Genomic DNA, 18,372 nt, shown 5'->3' with positions numbered 1-18,372 from the left:
ATGTAAAGATTTGTAGGGAAACCACCCATTAACAGTTTATCCAATATATATATATATATATATATAGTTTAACCTAACGATGGCAGACGTGCTACCTGATGGAAAGTAGTCAACGCCGCTTATGCAACACCAGAGAAGTCGCCAATGCATCGCCGGCTTTGTATGAGAGCTCTTTTTGCACCTTTTTGAAGAGCCTCATGTCATAGCGCTCCGGGAATACCTCAGGAGGATGCTCATTCCACATATTACGCATCAACACGCCCGTCCACACCGACGGTTTAGCATGCCTGCCCCCACACAGTCTCCTCTCATTCCGTGTCGTATGCGCTCGAAACTACCCACAAGATGATACACTACATCTCTCCCCTTCTTTTCATTTTTTTTATATAATATATTATGTATGTGCCAAGTGTAATTGACTAACAAAATTTAATGCAAACGCAATTAATAGCTCACAGAGAAAATGCCGTGATTGAATGTAAACACTTCTTCTTCTTAAGTTCTTGTCAGAGTGGGCGTGGTTATTATGTGGTCCTAGTGGCACGCATAACAATACGCCGCCACTCTTTTCTCTTCACCGCCTTCCTGGTGCATTAATGTAGTGGGGCATTCACTATAACCTTGATCTGATCTTGATCCACGCCTGGACAATGTGTACACAATTTAATACAAATAGGCTTGAGACAAACTGCCTCAAGTTCATATACTACATCTGGCAATGTATCTAATACCAACGTCAGGTAGGAATCTAATCTCATCTGGGGTTGATAATATATGTCTATGGATGGCAGTAGCTCCTTACCATAAGGTAGACTTTTTTAGATTTGAGCCTAACGATAAAGCAGACGTGCTACCTGATGGAAAGTAGTGAAAACGTCGCCTATGAACATTTGCACCAGAGGAGTTGCCAATGCATCGCCGGTATTGAAGGATATTTTGCACCTTTTTTTAAGAGCCCCATGTTATAGCGCTCCGGGAATACCTCAGAAGGAAGTTCATTCCACATCTTGCACGTTCGTGGCAAGAACGTCCGCGCAAACCGAACTGTGGAGGACCGCCAGGAGTCCAGTTGGTGTGGATGAAACTTCATCCTTCGGGTAGTGGTGCATGCTCGTTTGCTGTTTTTATAGTGTAAAAAACGAAAAATGTAATCCTTCCTCCAATACAAACCATAAATTTAATTAGTTATTTAGATGTCAGAGATCTAACGGGCCGCTCTGATCACCAGATAGGAGTAATCAATTATGATCATTATTTAATAAATTGGTACATAAGTATGATTATGCAGTTAAAAATTAATTGCTTTAATAAATTAAAAACATAATGACCATAATGTCTTGCGAAGATCACTAATTAAACAATTTGACTTCAAGATACTTTATTATTTCGATTTCAGACACAGGAGTTTATGGGTCTCCTTAACACTCCTATTGTACATAAAAAATAAAAAAATATTTTAAATAACTTGAACAACAATTATTGATTAAGTAAAATGTTACTTATATTTTGTATGTTTATATTAGTTCAATGTTCGTACCAATTTCCAAAAAGTCCAGTTAAATACTTGGTGTCTTATTATGATACGTACACGGGAGATTTTATCACCCAGGAAAAATATAAGGAGCATCTGAAAAATAATAAAACTTTGTAAGTATTATTTTATTAGTGTTGAAAATTTGAAGGTGGTAGAACCCTTCGTGGTTCGACTCCGGCGGCACCACCGCCACACCTATTCCTAACTCCGCTGTTTATTAGGCATAAACAGCAGTGTTAGGCGCTGCTGTTTATTATGCTGTTCCGTTTTGAAGGGAGACATACTTTTCCGAGGCGTTCCAGCTTAGACCTCAGGGGCAGCGACGCATCTGTGGCCGACCTCAGGTAGGAATATCTAGTCCTATCTGGGGTTGATTACAGATATCCATGGGCGGCAGTAGCCACTTACCATCAGCTGCACTACAGGCTCGGATGCTACTCCTACATTTTATAAAAAAAATATGGATGGAGTTTTATTTTAGTTTTTGTGATAAAATCAGCCATCACACCACTAAAATTGTAGGAGGACTATTACACGTAGTTATTTAGTAGAAATGTAGTAAGTCCAGAAATTTCGCATATAATAATAATAATTTACTTATAATTTATAGAAAGAAATTTATATTCTAAAGTTAAACATTTAAAAATTACAGCAACATAGACCATTAATCTTCTTATACTCGTATATAAAATTCTCGTGTCACAATGTTACTTACCGTACTCCTCCGAAACGGCTTTACCGATTTTCACCAAATTTTATATGCATATTCAGTAAGTCTGAGAATCGGCTACTATCTATTTTGCATACCCCTAAGTGATAAGGGTTGTTCACCCTTAATATTTTTTTTTTATATGGCTACACAACGTTTGCCGGGTTAGCTAGTATTCATATAAATTTACAAAAAAACAGATTGCAAATAAAATTAACATAGTCAATTTGTCATGCATGTTTCTGGAAAAGTAAGAGCAGTACATTAACAATTTAAATCAAGTAAAAAAAAAGGAATCTATATATTTGCGTTGAATTTTTATATTCTTCTACTTCTGTGACTTTATATTACAAAATTTAGTTGGTGTACCGGCGAATTCATTGGAGACTGCGACCCTAATGAGTTTAGACGAATAGACGGTACCTGCAACAATCTGAAATATCCCACCAGAGGATCCAGTCATACCCCCCCTTATAGAGTGCTACCAGCTGAGTTCGATAAAGGTAAGGAGATGAAGTTGTAATACATTTATTCAGATAAGATGCTCACAGTAAAGTGGTAAATTCGACATAATACATTCCTTTCGTCTATACTATAATAATATATATTATATATAATATTATAAAGAGGAAAGGTTTGATTTTTTGTTTGTTTGTTTGTTTGAAATGAATAGGCTCCGAAACTACTGGACCGATTTTAAAAATTCTTTCACCATTCGAAAGCTACATTATACACGAGTAACATAGGCTATACTTTAATTTTGGAAAAAAATAGGGTTCCGTAAGATATTTCAGAAAAGTTACTTATTTTGCGTACGCTGCCTGAACTATAAAAGATAGAACCATAAAATGTTCTAATTAATTGTAGATCTTTGGAATATAGATTTATTTTATGATGTAGATCCGCAATAAGAACGGATTTTTTGATATTCCACCGCTGAGGGGGTTAAATAGGGGTTGGAAGTTAGTATGAAAATCCGTCAATCTTAAACCAAACTCGATGAAAATTCAAATTTAGCTTACGGATTTAAAATAATAAAAATCTAATTAAAGAGTTTTTCCAAAATCAACCCTTAAGGTGGGTAAATAGGGGTTGACAGGTTATTTTAAAATTTGCCATTTTGGAAGTCAGCACTATGATAGGTAGCCATTGCCTTACTGGTTAGATATAGTGCAACTTTAGTTCTACCGTTTTTGGAAAATCAACCCTTACGTGGGTTAAATAAGGGTTGTAAGTTTGTATGAAAGTCCCCCAGTTTTAATGTAAACTGTATGAAAATCGGTTTTTGGCTTTTCGGTAGAAAATAATTAAATACCTATTTCATTGTTTTAAGAAAATCATCCCTTAAGGTCGTTAAATGGGGGTTGTAATTTTATTTCAAAGTCGTTAATTTGGAAGCAAGGACTGCAAATACTTGGCTTTCTGTTTGAGAATGATAGATTTTTTTTTACACCATTTACGAAAAACCTGCCCCTAAGTGGGTAAAATAGGGGTAAATAAGTTTGTTTGAAGCAAAGTCTATGAAAATTAATACTTGGCTTTTTGATTGAAAATAATAGGACAATTATTTCACCGTTTTTGAAAAATCAACCCTTAAGGTCATTTAATAGGGGTTGGAACTTTTTTTTATAATCTTTAATAAGGAATGTTTTGATAAAATAATAATACGTGAATCTTTTAGGTTCGAAATTAGAAACGAAATTTCCGACAGGTCTGTTCACACGTAAGCACAACTACACCACAACGTGGACGGGTACAAATGTCATATATGATAATGCGTAATTTTATTCACATGGAGCACTTTGGTATACTGATTACATCCCAATCACTTGGATACATTGCTTGCCGACATTTTGTTCCTGCCGTGGGGTATAGTTGTGGTTATACGTGGATTAGTGATGGTGAAGTGGTAGACACATAGACTTTGGATTAAAATTTTGGGCTAGAACAGAGCTAGAGTATCCCCTGCCTGTAGTAAGAGACTAAGGGGGGACTTCTGGGGTCGCGGCAATTTTGGGAGCTCTAACCGCCCAGCCAATGACCTTGAAAAAATCCACTGTATGTGAGGCCGCTTACCTTAAGCTAAGCACCAAAAGTTGTGAGAGGGAGTTTTAGTGCGTTAACAACTTGCCATACTGTTGCCACCAAACAGTTGCCATACGGTTTCCATGAATACGTTTGTGTTTTGTTTTTCACATACCAAGGGATAGTTATGATTTTTGCATAGTGGTAAGTACTTTATGGATCAGAGAATAACATGGACGGTTCCTATGAAATAGTGTAAATAATGATTATTGTATCCTACATGAAACTTATATTTTAACGAAATTTCATTACAGGCCACTAATTAAAGTTTTAGTGTATGTTTCTGAAGAAAGCTTGACCAATTTAGGTACACAGTGACGAAAAAATTATGAAATAAAGCTTTTATAAATGAAATATTAAAGCTACTTTATCGTTAAAATGGTTAGAGGTACAAATTTGCAATTACAGTTATTTGTATGTCATATTCTATTTTTGTACGCGGGCGAAGCCGCGGGTTCTGCTAGTGTTTAATATTGTAGTTTTTCGAACGAGGGCTTCCTGATATCAGAGAAATATTTTATAGGAAGTATGACGATTTATAAAACAGTGTATTTATTTTTGATATATATTTGGCGCCGCCATTCAATAGCGGTGTAGAAATATTGTGGAGCTGTTTGAAGAGAAAGGGCTTAATTTTCTATTTCCAGCACCAGAATTTGATCCCCGCCTGGCCAAAGATGGTCAGCAACTGTCACTCGTTAGGCCAATCCGGACGACCCTTTTACAAGAGGGTCGCGTGCCAGACCAACAGTTCACACAACTCCTGTCATATACCTTAGTTTCGATGTCTGCTGATGTCATCGCTATTTTTGATACTGGTAAAACCATTTACTATAATTTTATATTTGTATTTGTTCCTTAACTCTGTTCTTTAATTCTGTTTAACTCTCTTTGTGGTTCGATTCCGACCGTGCCACCGTCACACCAATTACTAATTCATAAAATAAGTGTTAAGTGCTACTGTGTCCTGGTTTGAAGGATGTAGACATACTTATCCGAGGCGTTCCAGCTTAGTCCTCTGGGTTAGCGGCGTATCTGTAGCCGACCTCAGGAATATGTAATCGTATCTGGGACTGATTACGGATGTCCATGGGCGGCAGTAGCCACTTACCATCAGGTGGTCTGAATGCTCGTCTGCTACTGTAATATTATAAAAAAAAAACTTCTAAAGCCAACTAACATGATAATTTACGGTTAAGATATGGTTGCATGAATTTTACTGCCGTCTGTTTTATAATCAAAATGTTTTTATACATAAATACATACTAAATAATATGATTATGCCGAATAGCTCTATTATGATATACTGGCCAACATTTTTATTAAAAAAATAAAATAAAAAATGTATTCTATAATTATATTTTCAAACGTTGTTTTGAAAATCTTCGACCATGTGTAATATAGATGAAAAGCAACCTACATGGATTAAGTACAAATGTATACAGTTTCTGCCATGGAAAGCAAGGGCTGATGCCACCTATCATCAGGTGGATCACTACAATACAATACAGTACAATACAAAACTCTTTATTGTACACCAAAATTAAAATTAATAAGTACAAAATTTTAAAAATAACCTATTATACAATTGGCGGCTTTATCACTAAAATAGCGATCTCTTCCATGCAACCATTTACTTGTTGCACAAGAAATATAAAATAAAAGAGATTCACTATTTTTTAAAAACATCATCATCATCATCAGTCCATTATTGTCCCACTGCTAGGCACGGGTCTCCTTCATAATGAGATGAATTAAGTCATAGTCCACCGCGCTGGCCAAGTGCGTATTGGTAGACTTCACATACTTTTAAGACTTTTAATTTTCATATTAAAAAACATAATTGACGCTATTAAAACTAAAGTACCATTATTACAGTGAACTACGTTCTATGGAAGCCCTACTGCTGCACTCCTAAAGGTAAAGCGGATCGTGAATGTGCACCAAATGTGATCCCCGAAGACGATCCGGTACACCAGTTCTCTAATGTTCGTTGTCAAAACATGACTCGGCCGCGGACGTTTCAATCCACGGGTTGTGTTAAAAATGACACTGCTCCTTTACGAGTAAGTAATAAAGGTGGTAGAGACAAACTGCTAGTCCGCTCGAAATATAGAAACGTGACGAAGACAGCGCGGTCTCCCCTGGTACTGGACTATAAAAGAGTTTTACTCTGAAGGTTATCTGGAGACACTTACAACAGGCTTTGTCCTCGCAGGTACCAAAGGGACTGTGCTAGACTTACGGCAGAAATCTATTTTATTTACAATTTGTTCCAGATGTTTGTAGATGTATATGTGACAGTTACCACTTACTATCAGGTGGACAGGTGAACTGCATGCTAGTAAGCAATGTTAATTTAGGATTCATGCTATTCGTATATACATTGTACTTAGGAATTGCCATTATTTATTTACTTTATTGTTTAACTACTTTGATTAAGTGCGTTAATGCTACACTAAATCACGATGTAGGTACTATGTGACTTCATACGTCTTTAAGGACACTGTGTCAATGTGTGTATTTGTTCAAAATATATTGGAAATTAGTTATGAATACATTTTAAGTACTAATCCTTTTCCCTGAAAATTTTAATTGGGAACATTACTTCAGATGCTTATGTTATAAATTATTTTACAGATTATTTCTTCAACACCATCGTATGATCTTTCCCATATTTATGGAAATTTCCTTCCAAAAACCAATACGAAAGCAAGACTCTTTGAAGGTGGTTTACTAAAGTTTGAGGTTGAGAATGGCAAAATATGGCCACCTAGTGTAACAGGACCAGTGAATATGTGCTTATTGAACCAAAAACCAAGAGAAACGAGATGTCATGCTGCTCGTAAGTTGTACACGATTTATCATTAATATTATTGTTAATGACTGCAATATAATTGTACATAGGAAACACTTTTCTGTAGAAATAATAAGCCTATTACTCGCTCTTATAAATTTAAATGAATTCGAAAATTTAATAATAAAGAATTTTGAAGTTTATGAAGATTGTAGGAGTGGTGTAGGTAATAAATTAGATGTGAAAGGAAATCTCCATTTATGAATATCATTTTGAAATCAATCATGGGAGAATTTAAATTAAAATTCAAGACGTGAAAATGATCTGAAACATGACTAAAAATTACCAATAACCGATACTGATTAGTATGATGATAAAGTTTAGTTAACATAAGTTTCCAATAACATTCTAATGCTGACATTTAGCGGAAGATGGCGGTAATGGTATACTGGGGAGTAACCTGTTTCTCATATGGTTATGGAGACATCACAACCTGATAGCCGCTCAGCTGGAAAGGCTGAATCCTTGCTGGGACGACGACAAGCTGTTCTTCACGGCACGAGACATCAACATAGCGTACATGATGCAGATATACCTGTATGAGATGTTAGCCGAACTAATGGGTAATTGAAAGTGGTTTATGATTTTAATAAATTTTATACAGCAAATGAGTACAATGTGATGGTAAGCGCAGATCTAGGCGGTTGTGGATAGTACTCCTTCTTGACTGACTCGAAAAAATCATGAGTTCTGAAGACCTTAAGTTCTGTGTTCTGCAACCTGAAGGCGATCACAGATGCGTAGCTACAGCTGAAGATTAAAGTGGCCACGTGAATCTGCCCTAACTCTCGAAAATCGAAGAAAATTGAGAAAATCGAAGATGAAGATGACGACCCGCGTGGCGGAGCGGTCACCATGCCGGTCTGACGCGCAGAGGGTCCCGGGTTCGATCCCCGGCCAGATAGATTTCTAAATGATGAATTTAGATTTCTGTTTCTGGGTCTGGGTGTTTGTGTATTTGTCTCTGTGTGTGCCCATAGCACCCACGATACAGGGAATCCTAGTGTGGGACTGTGAGTGTAGAATGTGTAGAAAGTGTAGAATCTTCGAGCAGTAATTGGATGGTAGTTGAACTACGAATTTATATATAAAAACCATTCACTGGGTTTCCTCTCTGAAACTAAGATATGTTTTTGCCAGATTTCCATGTTACCTATTCGGTATAGGTATAGTATTGGGTTAAAGATATTATTAACGTTACATTCACATTACACCAGATTTTTGTTTAAATGAGTTTTTATCCAGGTCACGATAATCTTATCCGCGATGGCGTTCTTTCTGAAAGTATTGGATTCAGAGATATTTACAATCAAGAATTATACCCTCAAATATCCTTGGAGTATCCCTTCATTCTTCGATGGGTTCACTTGTTGCAGGAGGCGAAAGTAAAGTAAGGATCAATAATATTATTTTATAAAAGCAAAAGTTTGTGAGGATGGATGTTTGTTCCTTCTTGCAGCAGTAACTCCTGGATCAGGATGAAACTTTCCAATAATACAATTATATATCGGAATAACATTTAGACTCAAATTAATAAGGATATTGTGTGTTTTTCTTTAATGTAACGTTAAGTATCAAGGTAGTCGCAAAATATCTTGCCCCTTTGAGAGCTGTCTTAGCGTACGCTGCCTGAATCATTAAATTTACATGCAAGTAATGTACGGTGGAATTATTTATCTTAAATAGCACTAAATAAAAGCGCGACAGCAAATTTATTTCATATTTTCATTCTTTAGAAGTAAATAAAAATAAATTTTGTTAAGTAATTTTAAGTCGTATCTGAAAATTATTCTCAAAAGTAAATAAAGAATCAATTGTGTCCATTATTATTTTGTAGGATGTACGACCCAGAAGGTTATCACTTGAAAGACGTTAAGATGGTGAATTTAACTTTAAGAACTGGTTACTTAGTAGATAACTTGGAGTATATAACACAAGGAGCATTTAGGCAAGCCGGCGGAAAAATTGATTATGTAATAGATCCAGACGTAAGTAGTAAAATATACAACAAATTACAATTAATAATTATTATGAATTATATTCAAGCATTTTTTGTATGTCTGAGATAATCTCCTAAATGCGTCGCCTAATTATTTAATGTCTAAATTACTTGACACATTAAAATAATTATTTTTAATTAATATGGCCTAGTTAATGTAATATATAAAATGTTTATTTCAGTTTTAAAATTAATTTTGTTATTAATGAAATTATACTTGACATTATTGATTTAGGAAACATTTTAAGTTATTTTGTGAAGTTATTACAATTAGACAATTTTGGATATAACTTTGTTTTAGATCGGAGAGGTAGCTCTTGGTCCTCATCAAAGAGTTTTAGATGTTACTACAAACGACTTGGCTAAAAACCGTCACAACGGCTTCGCTCCTTACATCAAATACAAACATCTTTGCTCTGGGAAAAAATATACGAAATTCGAAGAGTTACTTGATTCTATTGATCCTGAGGTACGGCATAACTTGTAATATAAATCTACATTAATTTTTGAATACCAGTGAGAAAGTTGGCAATGAAAAGGAAAAGTAAGATACAGATGATGTGGATAGGCTTCAAATTCATCATCATCATCAAACTGTTACTGTCTCACTGTCAGGCATGGGTCTCCTCTCACAATGAGACGAATTAGGCCATAGTCCACCGCGCTGGCCAAGTGCGATTTGACTTCACATACCTTTGAGATTTTTTTTTATAAATTTCTGAGGTATGCAGGTATTCTCGCGATATTTTCCTTCTCCGTTTAGTGATAATTAATTTCTAATTTCTAATACGCACATAATTTTGAAAAATCAGAGGCGCGTGCCTGGGATTTGAACCTCGGACCCCTCGATCGAAAGGCCGAGTTTCTTAGCCACTAGGGTATCACTGCGTATTTGTCTTCAAATTGATTCAAGCAATTTACCAAGTAGAAAGTCCTAAATTGTTCGAACACGGGGTTACTAAGTATATTCCATCTAGATCCGTCTTTTTTGCAGCGAGTAGAGCTATTAGCTGAGGTTTACAGGCATCTGGAAGACATAGATCTGATGGCGGGCATGTGGGTGGAAAGACCGCTGCCAGGTGGCGTAGTACCACCTACCTTCTACTGCCTGATGGTAGACCAGCTGCTGCGAACCATTATATCTGATCGGCATTGGTACGAGAGGCCTAATAGACCTAATGCTTTTACTATTGGTAAGTGATATATTTAAGAATGTCTTGATCTCAAATAGAACCACTTTCAATCTTTCCGTGGGTATCTTAGACTATCCAAAGATCAAGTCTAAAAGTTTTCTTGCGAATGTTGACTATTACAGTCACGTATAGTGAAGTGCAGAGTCCTCTTTATTTTATGGGAAGCCTGTCCATTCCTGGCCCAAGATTAATCTAAGGTCTGTAGTGGATTCCTAAGGGCGGAAGTGAAAGTGAAGTATTCCATGAAGTGAAATATCACGTTAATTTTATTTAAAATATTTAATTGTTTCTTTTATAATTATTTAGGTTCATTCAATCTCGATAAATCGTAAATTAGATTACAGAGGCTGGTTGGTAATTAACTGCACATTTATTACGACTAATTGCCGATAAGAGAAATAAATTATAAACTCGGAAGTATGAATAAACATAAGAAAAGGTTGTACATTTAGAGAAGCTAGTATATTTGCAGAAGTTTGTATATTTTATTTGCAGAGCAACTTCTGGAAATACGAAAGGCTACGATAGCAAGGTTTTTATGCGATGTCGGGGATACGGTTACTGAGATTCAACCAAGAGCGTTCTTAAGGGCTAATTCAAAGTAAGTTCCTTTTATATTTTATACATTACTGTGTATTAGATACAAGCAGGCATTTATATTTCTAAAGATTATAACCGGGACCGATTACATGCTCTTTGAAGCATGCAAGTTGGGCCGCAATTTGGGCACTAGCGGTCACCCCTCTAACTCCCGACCGCGTTCAACGTTGCTTAACTTAATGATTTTCAAAAGATGCGGATCTATATGCACTTCGTATACTACAAGACTATGTACGTTTATTCTCTTGATAGAAACTAAAATAAATCATTTTTTTTTATTTCAGGAACAAAATAGTTAGTTGTGACGTCATTCCAAAAATGAATTTTGGTGTATGGAAGGATTCAACTTGTGACATGAAGAGGTGAAATTGATATTAATAAAATTATGAATTCCTAATATGTCTATTCGTTCTAAAAGTAGTCAAAATTATTGATACTTGATTACTTACACCTTTTTGGCACCGTGGAATGACAAGAAAGTATAGCTCTTAACATTATTTCTGTAGTTAATAGTTTTATTATTAATAGTTTTATTATTAATAGTTTTATTGACACTTTTCCCACAGCTAGACCCGAGGTCGTCTCGTCGATAGTTCATGCAAAATCTTTTCACGTAACAAAATTGAAAATTGATTAAAATCAATTCACAAAGATTGTAGGTTTCCTATCTATTTAACAAATGATGGACGGCCTAAGTACTTGCTGCTTCAATTACATAGACAAGCCTCTAAGGAACGTACTGCTCGTAATTCAAAACAAATCGATAAACTCAAAAGTGCTTTTCGAAAACAAATGGAGCCGGAAATAGGGAAATGTCGGGGCATTTTAAAAATTTATTTCATCAATTGCACCCCTTGTTTTTCGAAGGAAATTGCGATGATCCCCTTCCGAGTGGAACGCATTAAGTAAACTTTCTTTTCTACTACTAAATAGAATTTGGTAATAAAGCCATGCATTATTAAATTCGAGGGTTTGTGCCTTTCCAAATATATGGGGGACGTTTAACGTAGATATCATTTTATTTCGTTTCACTTGTTTTTTTTTTATATAATATAAGAGTAGCAGACGATCGTGGAGTCCATCTGAGGTCGGCTACAACTTTACAGCTACCTCTGAGGACAAAGGAATGCCTCGGAATAGTATGTCACCCTTTTACCAGAATACAGCAGCACTTACAACTGCTGTTATTAGGTAGAAATAGAAACTTGATAAGAGAATTTCCATGCACCCATATCCCATATTCCATATTGCATCATTTTACTAGGGATTGCATCTAAAATCAGTCGTGTCTGGCAGTTGCACTAGTTGATTTTAATTGACACTTGGACACCCGTGAACCAAAACAGTCTAACCGTAAGTTAAAAAATGGCCTAGTGCGAGTCAGACTAGCACACGGGCGGTTCCGTACCATATTCATTTTATTTTTAGTATTTTTATCATAGCAGCCTACCTATTAAAGTTCAATAGATGAAGGGAAAAAATGCCCTCAGTTATTTTTATTTTTAGTATTTATTCTTATAGGGGCTAACATTATACATACTCTGTGGAGATTAAGTGTTTTTTTTATTACGGTTCACGAGGCAGAGACTGTGTAACAGACGGATACATGAACAGACAGCGCAACCTTAGTATAGTCCGTGCCAAACTGCTAGTCCGCTCTGAAGTGAGCAGATGTAGTCATACAATTTGCTATGGCGAAATGATTCATTTCTATATTCAGAGCGAACTAGCAGTTTTACGCGGACTATAATAGGGTTCCGTTTTTGGATACGGAACCCTAAAAACAAACTTCGCTTCTGTCACACCCGTCTTGCGACCGTTATGAAAACAGAGATATTTACCATTACTCACCATCCAATCTACTAGATATAAGGTACATTTTCGTGTAACTGTCAATTAAGCCCGCGACATCTTAATGTCACTCTGTCATTTGTGGATTATGCAAAGCGTGATTTCTTTTCTATTACCATAATACTGTCAGTTTACAGCTAGATTAATCTGCGTGGGAAAGGCTAACGTTTAAATAAATTTCATCTCTGTTTACCTTAATCCGTGTATTTAGGTGTTAGTAGGTTGACACGGTCATTACTTCTCTCTGTCGTATTAATGCTAAGCAATTGTGACTTCTGTGACTTTAATATTTTCTTGTTAACGGGCATAGATTAGTAAAGATTACTCACTCCTAACAAGAAAATGTAACTGTAAATGTAAATGTAACCAGATTTGACAATTGAAATTGTCACTGTCATCTATTTTCGTGTTTGAAATATATTAATAAAATGTAGTTATTAGATCACTTACGGATGAAACGATATTTCTCCGCACTTTTTTTTCGATTTCGTGTTTTTGCACCACTTAGCTGCGCATATCGACATTGTTCCGCGTAAGTTACCATCACAGCCATTGAATGGCTGACAGAATTGTCAGCGGTTTAAGCCATTTAATGGCTTCCTTCAATTACTAGGCGGTGAGATATCTATACTTATCTATGTGAACGGTATATGAGTCGTGTAATGCACGTTCACTTTAACGTCACGTTGTTTTATTGTGTCGTCTTTTGTTTCATTTGCATTTTTATTAGTGCTTCTGGATGATATTTCAAAGTATCGATTACAGTGAAAGGTCACGTCAAATAGAAGATTTTGGTTGGTCATAGCTACATGAATGTATTACACATTAAAATATTTATAATATTTATGGCGTCTTTTGCATAGGAATTGGTTGTGTCTCACGTGACGTTTTAATAAAATTATAAGGGATTTCGTTAAATATTGTAATGCCCAAACGTAAATTTTACTGTTATTTACATTTCAATGCAAATTACAAGCAAATGAAATATACACTGTAGTTAAAAACATTTATACAATAGTATGTGTAGTTAATAAAAAAATAATGATGAAAAACATGGTATTCTTATTTCAAATTTCTTGGATATTGATCATATTAATATCTAAATTGTAAATAACATAAAACTGAGTAAATTAATCTAAAATCAAGAAATGATAGATTCAAATTAAAAATATATAACCGATGTCTGATACGAATAAAGCTATAGCAAAAACTTACTTTAAAATGTAGGAGATTTTTATAAATGTTTGCAACTCGACATTTCACTTAAACAGGCTAGTGCTTAGCAAAGTATTCAGAACTATGCATCCAGATAAATAACAAATTGGATCTTTTCACCGATTAAATGCGCTGTCAGCCGTTGCACTTTAAAATTCTGTTGAGCAGAGCAGAGCAGAGAGGAAATAATTGACGCGTTATACAAACATTCATTTATGTACTTACATCATTTTTGTAACTGGCTGTTTAAAAAGCACGCATAATAATGTGGTTATCATAAAAATACTGAAAGTTTTATCGTTATGTACAACTATATTATGATGTTAACGAACATAACATCCTATTTAGCTACACTTACTCGGGTATAACGATGAATTTTACGAAACGAATATACAATATTTTCTTACCACAATCTTTCTTACCAATCAACATTGGCGCTACTAAAATATATTGTAAGCTGTACTAATTGTGGAGAGGGAGGACTGGACTCAGTAATAAAACATAAAAGGCTTCCAGATATTCCTAAATAATAATCTTATACATAATTTCTTAACTTACAGATTTTTTACCAAAAAACTGATTACGCATACAATTTCGAAGTTTATATTGAAATTTTAAACTTTTTCACGATGCTCAGTAATGAGATAATGAATAAATAATTGTTACTTACGTCGTTGATAATATTTAAATTAACTATCTTAAAATGAAGCCAACGTGCGATCTACGAATAGGCCTTGGAAGTATCAATTTCAGTTTCCTTTAAACACGATATATCTGCGCAGGAGTGGCGGTAAGCTGCCAATTAGAGGGAGCGACTGACAAATGCGCATGACACATCAGGTACACTTGGAAACAAAATATCTAGAAATACCGTATTTTTTAAATTGAATTAACTTCTTAATACAGATATTTTTAAAAAAATATATTGAATATATGATATTGTGTTTACGAAAAACAACATATTGCCTAAGGAGAAACAATCAAAATTATATATTTTAAAATGAATTATTCCAGTAGTCCGTACGAGACGGACTTTGCATTTGAAGTTAATATTAGCCTAAAATTGTTATTATATTATAATAATTCCATAATAATATAATGATGTAATGTCATCAGTTTTTGTATGTGTCAGAAGTTGTTAAAAATAATCTCGACTAATTCCACCACCATCATCATAACCAAAAATGATCCAAAAACAATTGAAGCGCATAGCACTTTCACTCCGAATGTACATGCGCACGCGCATGCAACGTTTAGCTTGACTAATGGAGGGGCAGCCGTCTTATTACATACCTACACAAATTCAGACAGACGGACGAATAAAATTTATTCCTATCTTGCGACGTGTAGACGTCAAATGTATAGACTGAGATCGGTAAGACATATTGCTTAGTTTAACTGAATTAAAATTCGGTTTATCACCACCAACGTACATTTTACTGCTTTGTAACAACGTTATCACACTATTTTCTGACTTGAATTACCTATATGGTAGAGTAGATTCACGTTTTTGATGTGTTTCACCTTAATCTTCGGGAAGAGCTTCGTCAGGAAAAACTTCTAATGGATTTGTTTACAGATATTTCACTAGTTACTTTACACACACTTTTGTATTATTTTTACTGTAAGAGTTGTAAAATAAATTATAATACATGAATTGTTTCTAGAATTAATGATGACTATAAGCAGTAACAGCGGTCCCGGAACTACAAGGAAATTGTTTCTATACCTACATACTATATCGGTAGTTTGACATCTGGCCTCTCATGCCCCCGGCATTACCTAATGATATGTGATGGCTTAGTGGATAGAAACTCGGCTTCTCATTCGGGGGATCGGAGGTTCAAATTCCAGGCTCATATTATGCTTTTCTTCAACGATAAAAAAAAATACTTTGAAATATCAGATGTGCGTTCCAAGGATTTGATCCCCGAACCCCTTCATTGAGACGCCGCGTTTTAACCACTAGGCTATGATTTTTGCAACTTGACTTAAATCACATACCCAAACATTGTATAGCTATTTGCATTTTTCACAGAATCCTGCTCGAAACTGTCGCTACTTGCTCAAACAATTAAATTTAATTAAAAACGCATCAGTCAGGCTTTGAATCTCGTTTTTGTCGTTTCAGTCGCACCCCTAGTCCTGTAATTAAAACAGGCGTTGGCTAAAGTGTTCTGGGATGTGGAGGGGAATTCTACCACATTGTTTCCTTTTTTGAACTTTTTTGGTTTATTTATAAACGAAGTAGGTACTTTGTGTTACTAAAATGTATTTAAATTACATATAAGAAATATTTCATTGCTACTTATAAAAAATCCGCTACTAGGAAGATATTTTTCGTTGAATTTTAGAGTCTATCGTTGTGCATAGGTGAGAAAAAAATTCCAAGTAGATTGAACTTTACAAATTTTACATTAATTGTCCGTTTTTTGGATGACCTATTCGTATATATAGATGAAAATTTGGACCCACGCTACGCCAATGTTTTAAATAACACTAGTATAAAATGTCATTGAACCCTACACGTAAGTTACAACTATATCCATTGTATCTGTCATTGAGTTCAGGAGATTTTACTATTATTCATCATAAGAAATTAGATACACTGATGAAGTCTCTGAGAATCAACAGAACTATTCAGCATTTCAATTGATCGAAGATTCTTTCTGGCAATAGAAAGAATCTTCGATCAATTGAAATGCTGTAACTTCAAAGGAAATTTATAAGAACAAAGTATATAGTACTCTCCTCAAACATAAGTAACGGATATTTGTGTATAAGCCCAGACTGTCTCAAAACGATTCCGAAGAATGAAAAATCTACAATTCATTGTTCGACTCTAGACACACCTAATAACCCTTAAGTCCCTTATGAAATCGGAGCAAACAACCCTATGGTATTGTCCATATAACCAACAATATTATTCCAACATCGGTTAAACAGAATTCTACTTTAAATCAAAGGGTTAAGTCGATTCTAACTGCAAAAGCGTCAATTTTCCGTCCGTGACGTAACCATGGAAACTCGAAAGCAGTTATTATTCTTATTTGTGAAAGGGAATGTGGTTCTTATTCAACTGCAATTATATCGTCTTCTCAGTATAGCTTTTCCGCGAAGCTTTTTATTTATATTAGAAGTAGCAAAGAAGCCTGTAGTCGATCTGATGTAACCGACAAGTTACCAATTACTTATAGAAAAATCAACGATCTAAATTATGATACTTGGTGATTAATAAAGCTATCTAACCCGGGAGAGCCTAGTGTAAAATCCTTTTTTTTACCAAATACGATAGCTAGGTGAGAATAAGTGGAATAAACGGCCAAATGGCCTCGTAAAAGTATATCAGTAGATCCGCAATTATTCTGACTGTTGGAACATGACGTCATCTAACATAAAGCGTCAATTTTCCCGTCAAAGGCTTATCAAGCAATATCCGTTAACATATGCTGGAATAGAATTAGTATATTTGTATATTACAGATGTCCATAGGCGGCATTAGTAACTTAGCATTAGGTGGATTTCATTAGTGTTTGTTACTTCAATATTATATGTCCATAAAAAATATAAAAAACTTGCTACTTCCATATCAAAGAAAATTGTTAAAAATGGTTTTTCATATTTTCCTCAAGACATTTAAACATTTCAGCAGAACTTTAGTTTTCTTAGAACACACATGGTTGGTTGTAACAAAGTGAGCAATACCATTCAAACAATGACCAGCGGATGTTTAAAGTATCAATGAGATTCGTGGTCAGCGTAAATACATCCGATAGGAAATTCACCAGACACGGAATGCGAAGATACAGTGTAAATCAGATAAGGTGATGACTTGATTTCAAATAGAATCGCGGCAAACGAGCTGATTGAACGCAGCGTAACTAGGCGCCATGTAAAGCAAGTGAAGTTATTGTTGTAACGTGTGAATAACGACAATTTATTCGAATGAAATAATGATAATTTTGCATGTTATTAATTCAAATCGACAAGCAGTTTGGACGAGTAAAAATACCTATGTAAATACATAAGTAATTGGCGACAAAAACGTTTTTATAATGTTATTATAAATAGAAGCTAATTTATACATACACTTAGTGAAATTCCCTATTTAAGCTATTTGAAAAAAGATTGAAAATTATTACATATAGTATACTCCTTAATATAGTAAAACCTACAAGCTTATAATCTATATTATATGTTTAACGTTTTACTTCTGAACATGTTTTTTTAATACAATTGGGGACACTTGAAGCGTACTCCACAATACCTATAATTTGTGGAGGTCAAATTTATAACCATCATCAATCTAAATAAACGCAGTGTTTACCC

The 18,372-nt window shown here is 34.9% G+C and overlaps 1 protein-coding gene across 1 annotated transcript; it reads left to right on the top strand.

The window, feature by feature from the left end:
- Positions 1-1,492: 1,492 nt before the first annotated feature.
- On the top strand, positions 1,493-11,343 carry LOC140750894 (peroxidase-like). Its single transcript, XM_073084620.1, has 12 exons — positions 1,493-1,647; positions 2,604-2,746; positions 4,982-5,146; positions 6,207-6,394; positions 6,969-7,173; positions 7,551-7,748; positions 8,431-8,575; positions 9,023-9,173; positions 9,486-9,653; positions 10,179-10,377; positions 10,873-10,978; positions 11,262-11,343. The coding sequence occupies exons 1-12, from the start codon at positions 1,493-1,495 to the stop codon at positions 11,341-11,343; spliced, it is 1,905 nt and encodes a 634-aa protein (XP_072940721.1).
- Positions 11,344-18,372: the final 7,029 nt, after the last annotated feature.

The sequence above is a fragment of the Epargyreus clarus genome, unplaced genomic scaffold (assembly GCF_041222505.1).
Source record: "Epargyreus clarus isolate Ecla_fem2 unplaced genomic scaffold, WU_Ecla_fem_2.2 ptg000021l, whole genome shotgun sequence".
Classification (NCBI taxonomy): Eukaryota; Metazoa; Arthropoda; class Insecta; order Lepidoptera; family Hesperiidae; genus Epargyreus; species Epargyreus clarus.
The sequence above is the reverse complement of the archived record's forward strand: the minus strand, read 5'-3'. Positions and strand labels throughout refer to the sequence as shown.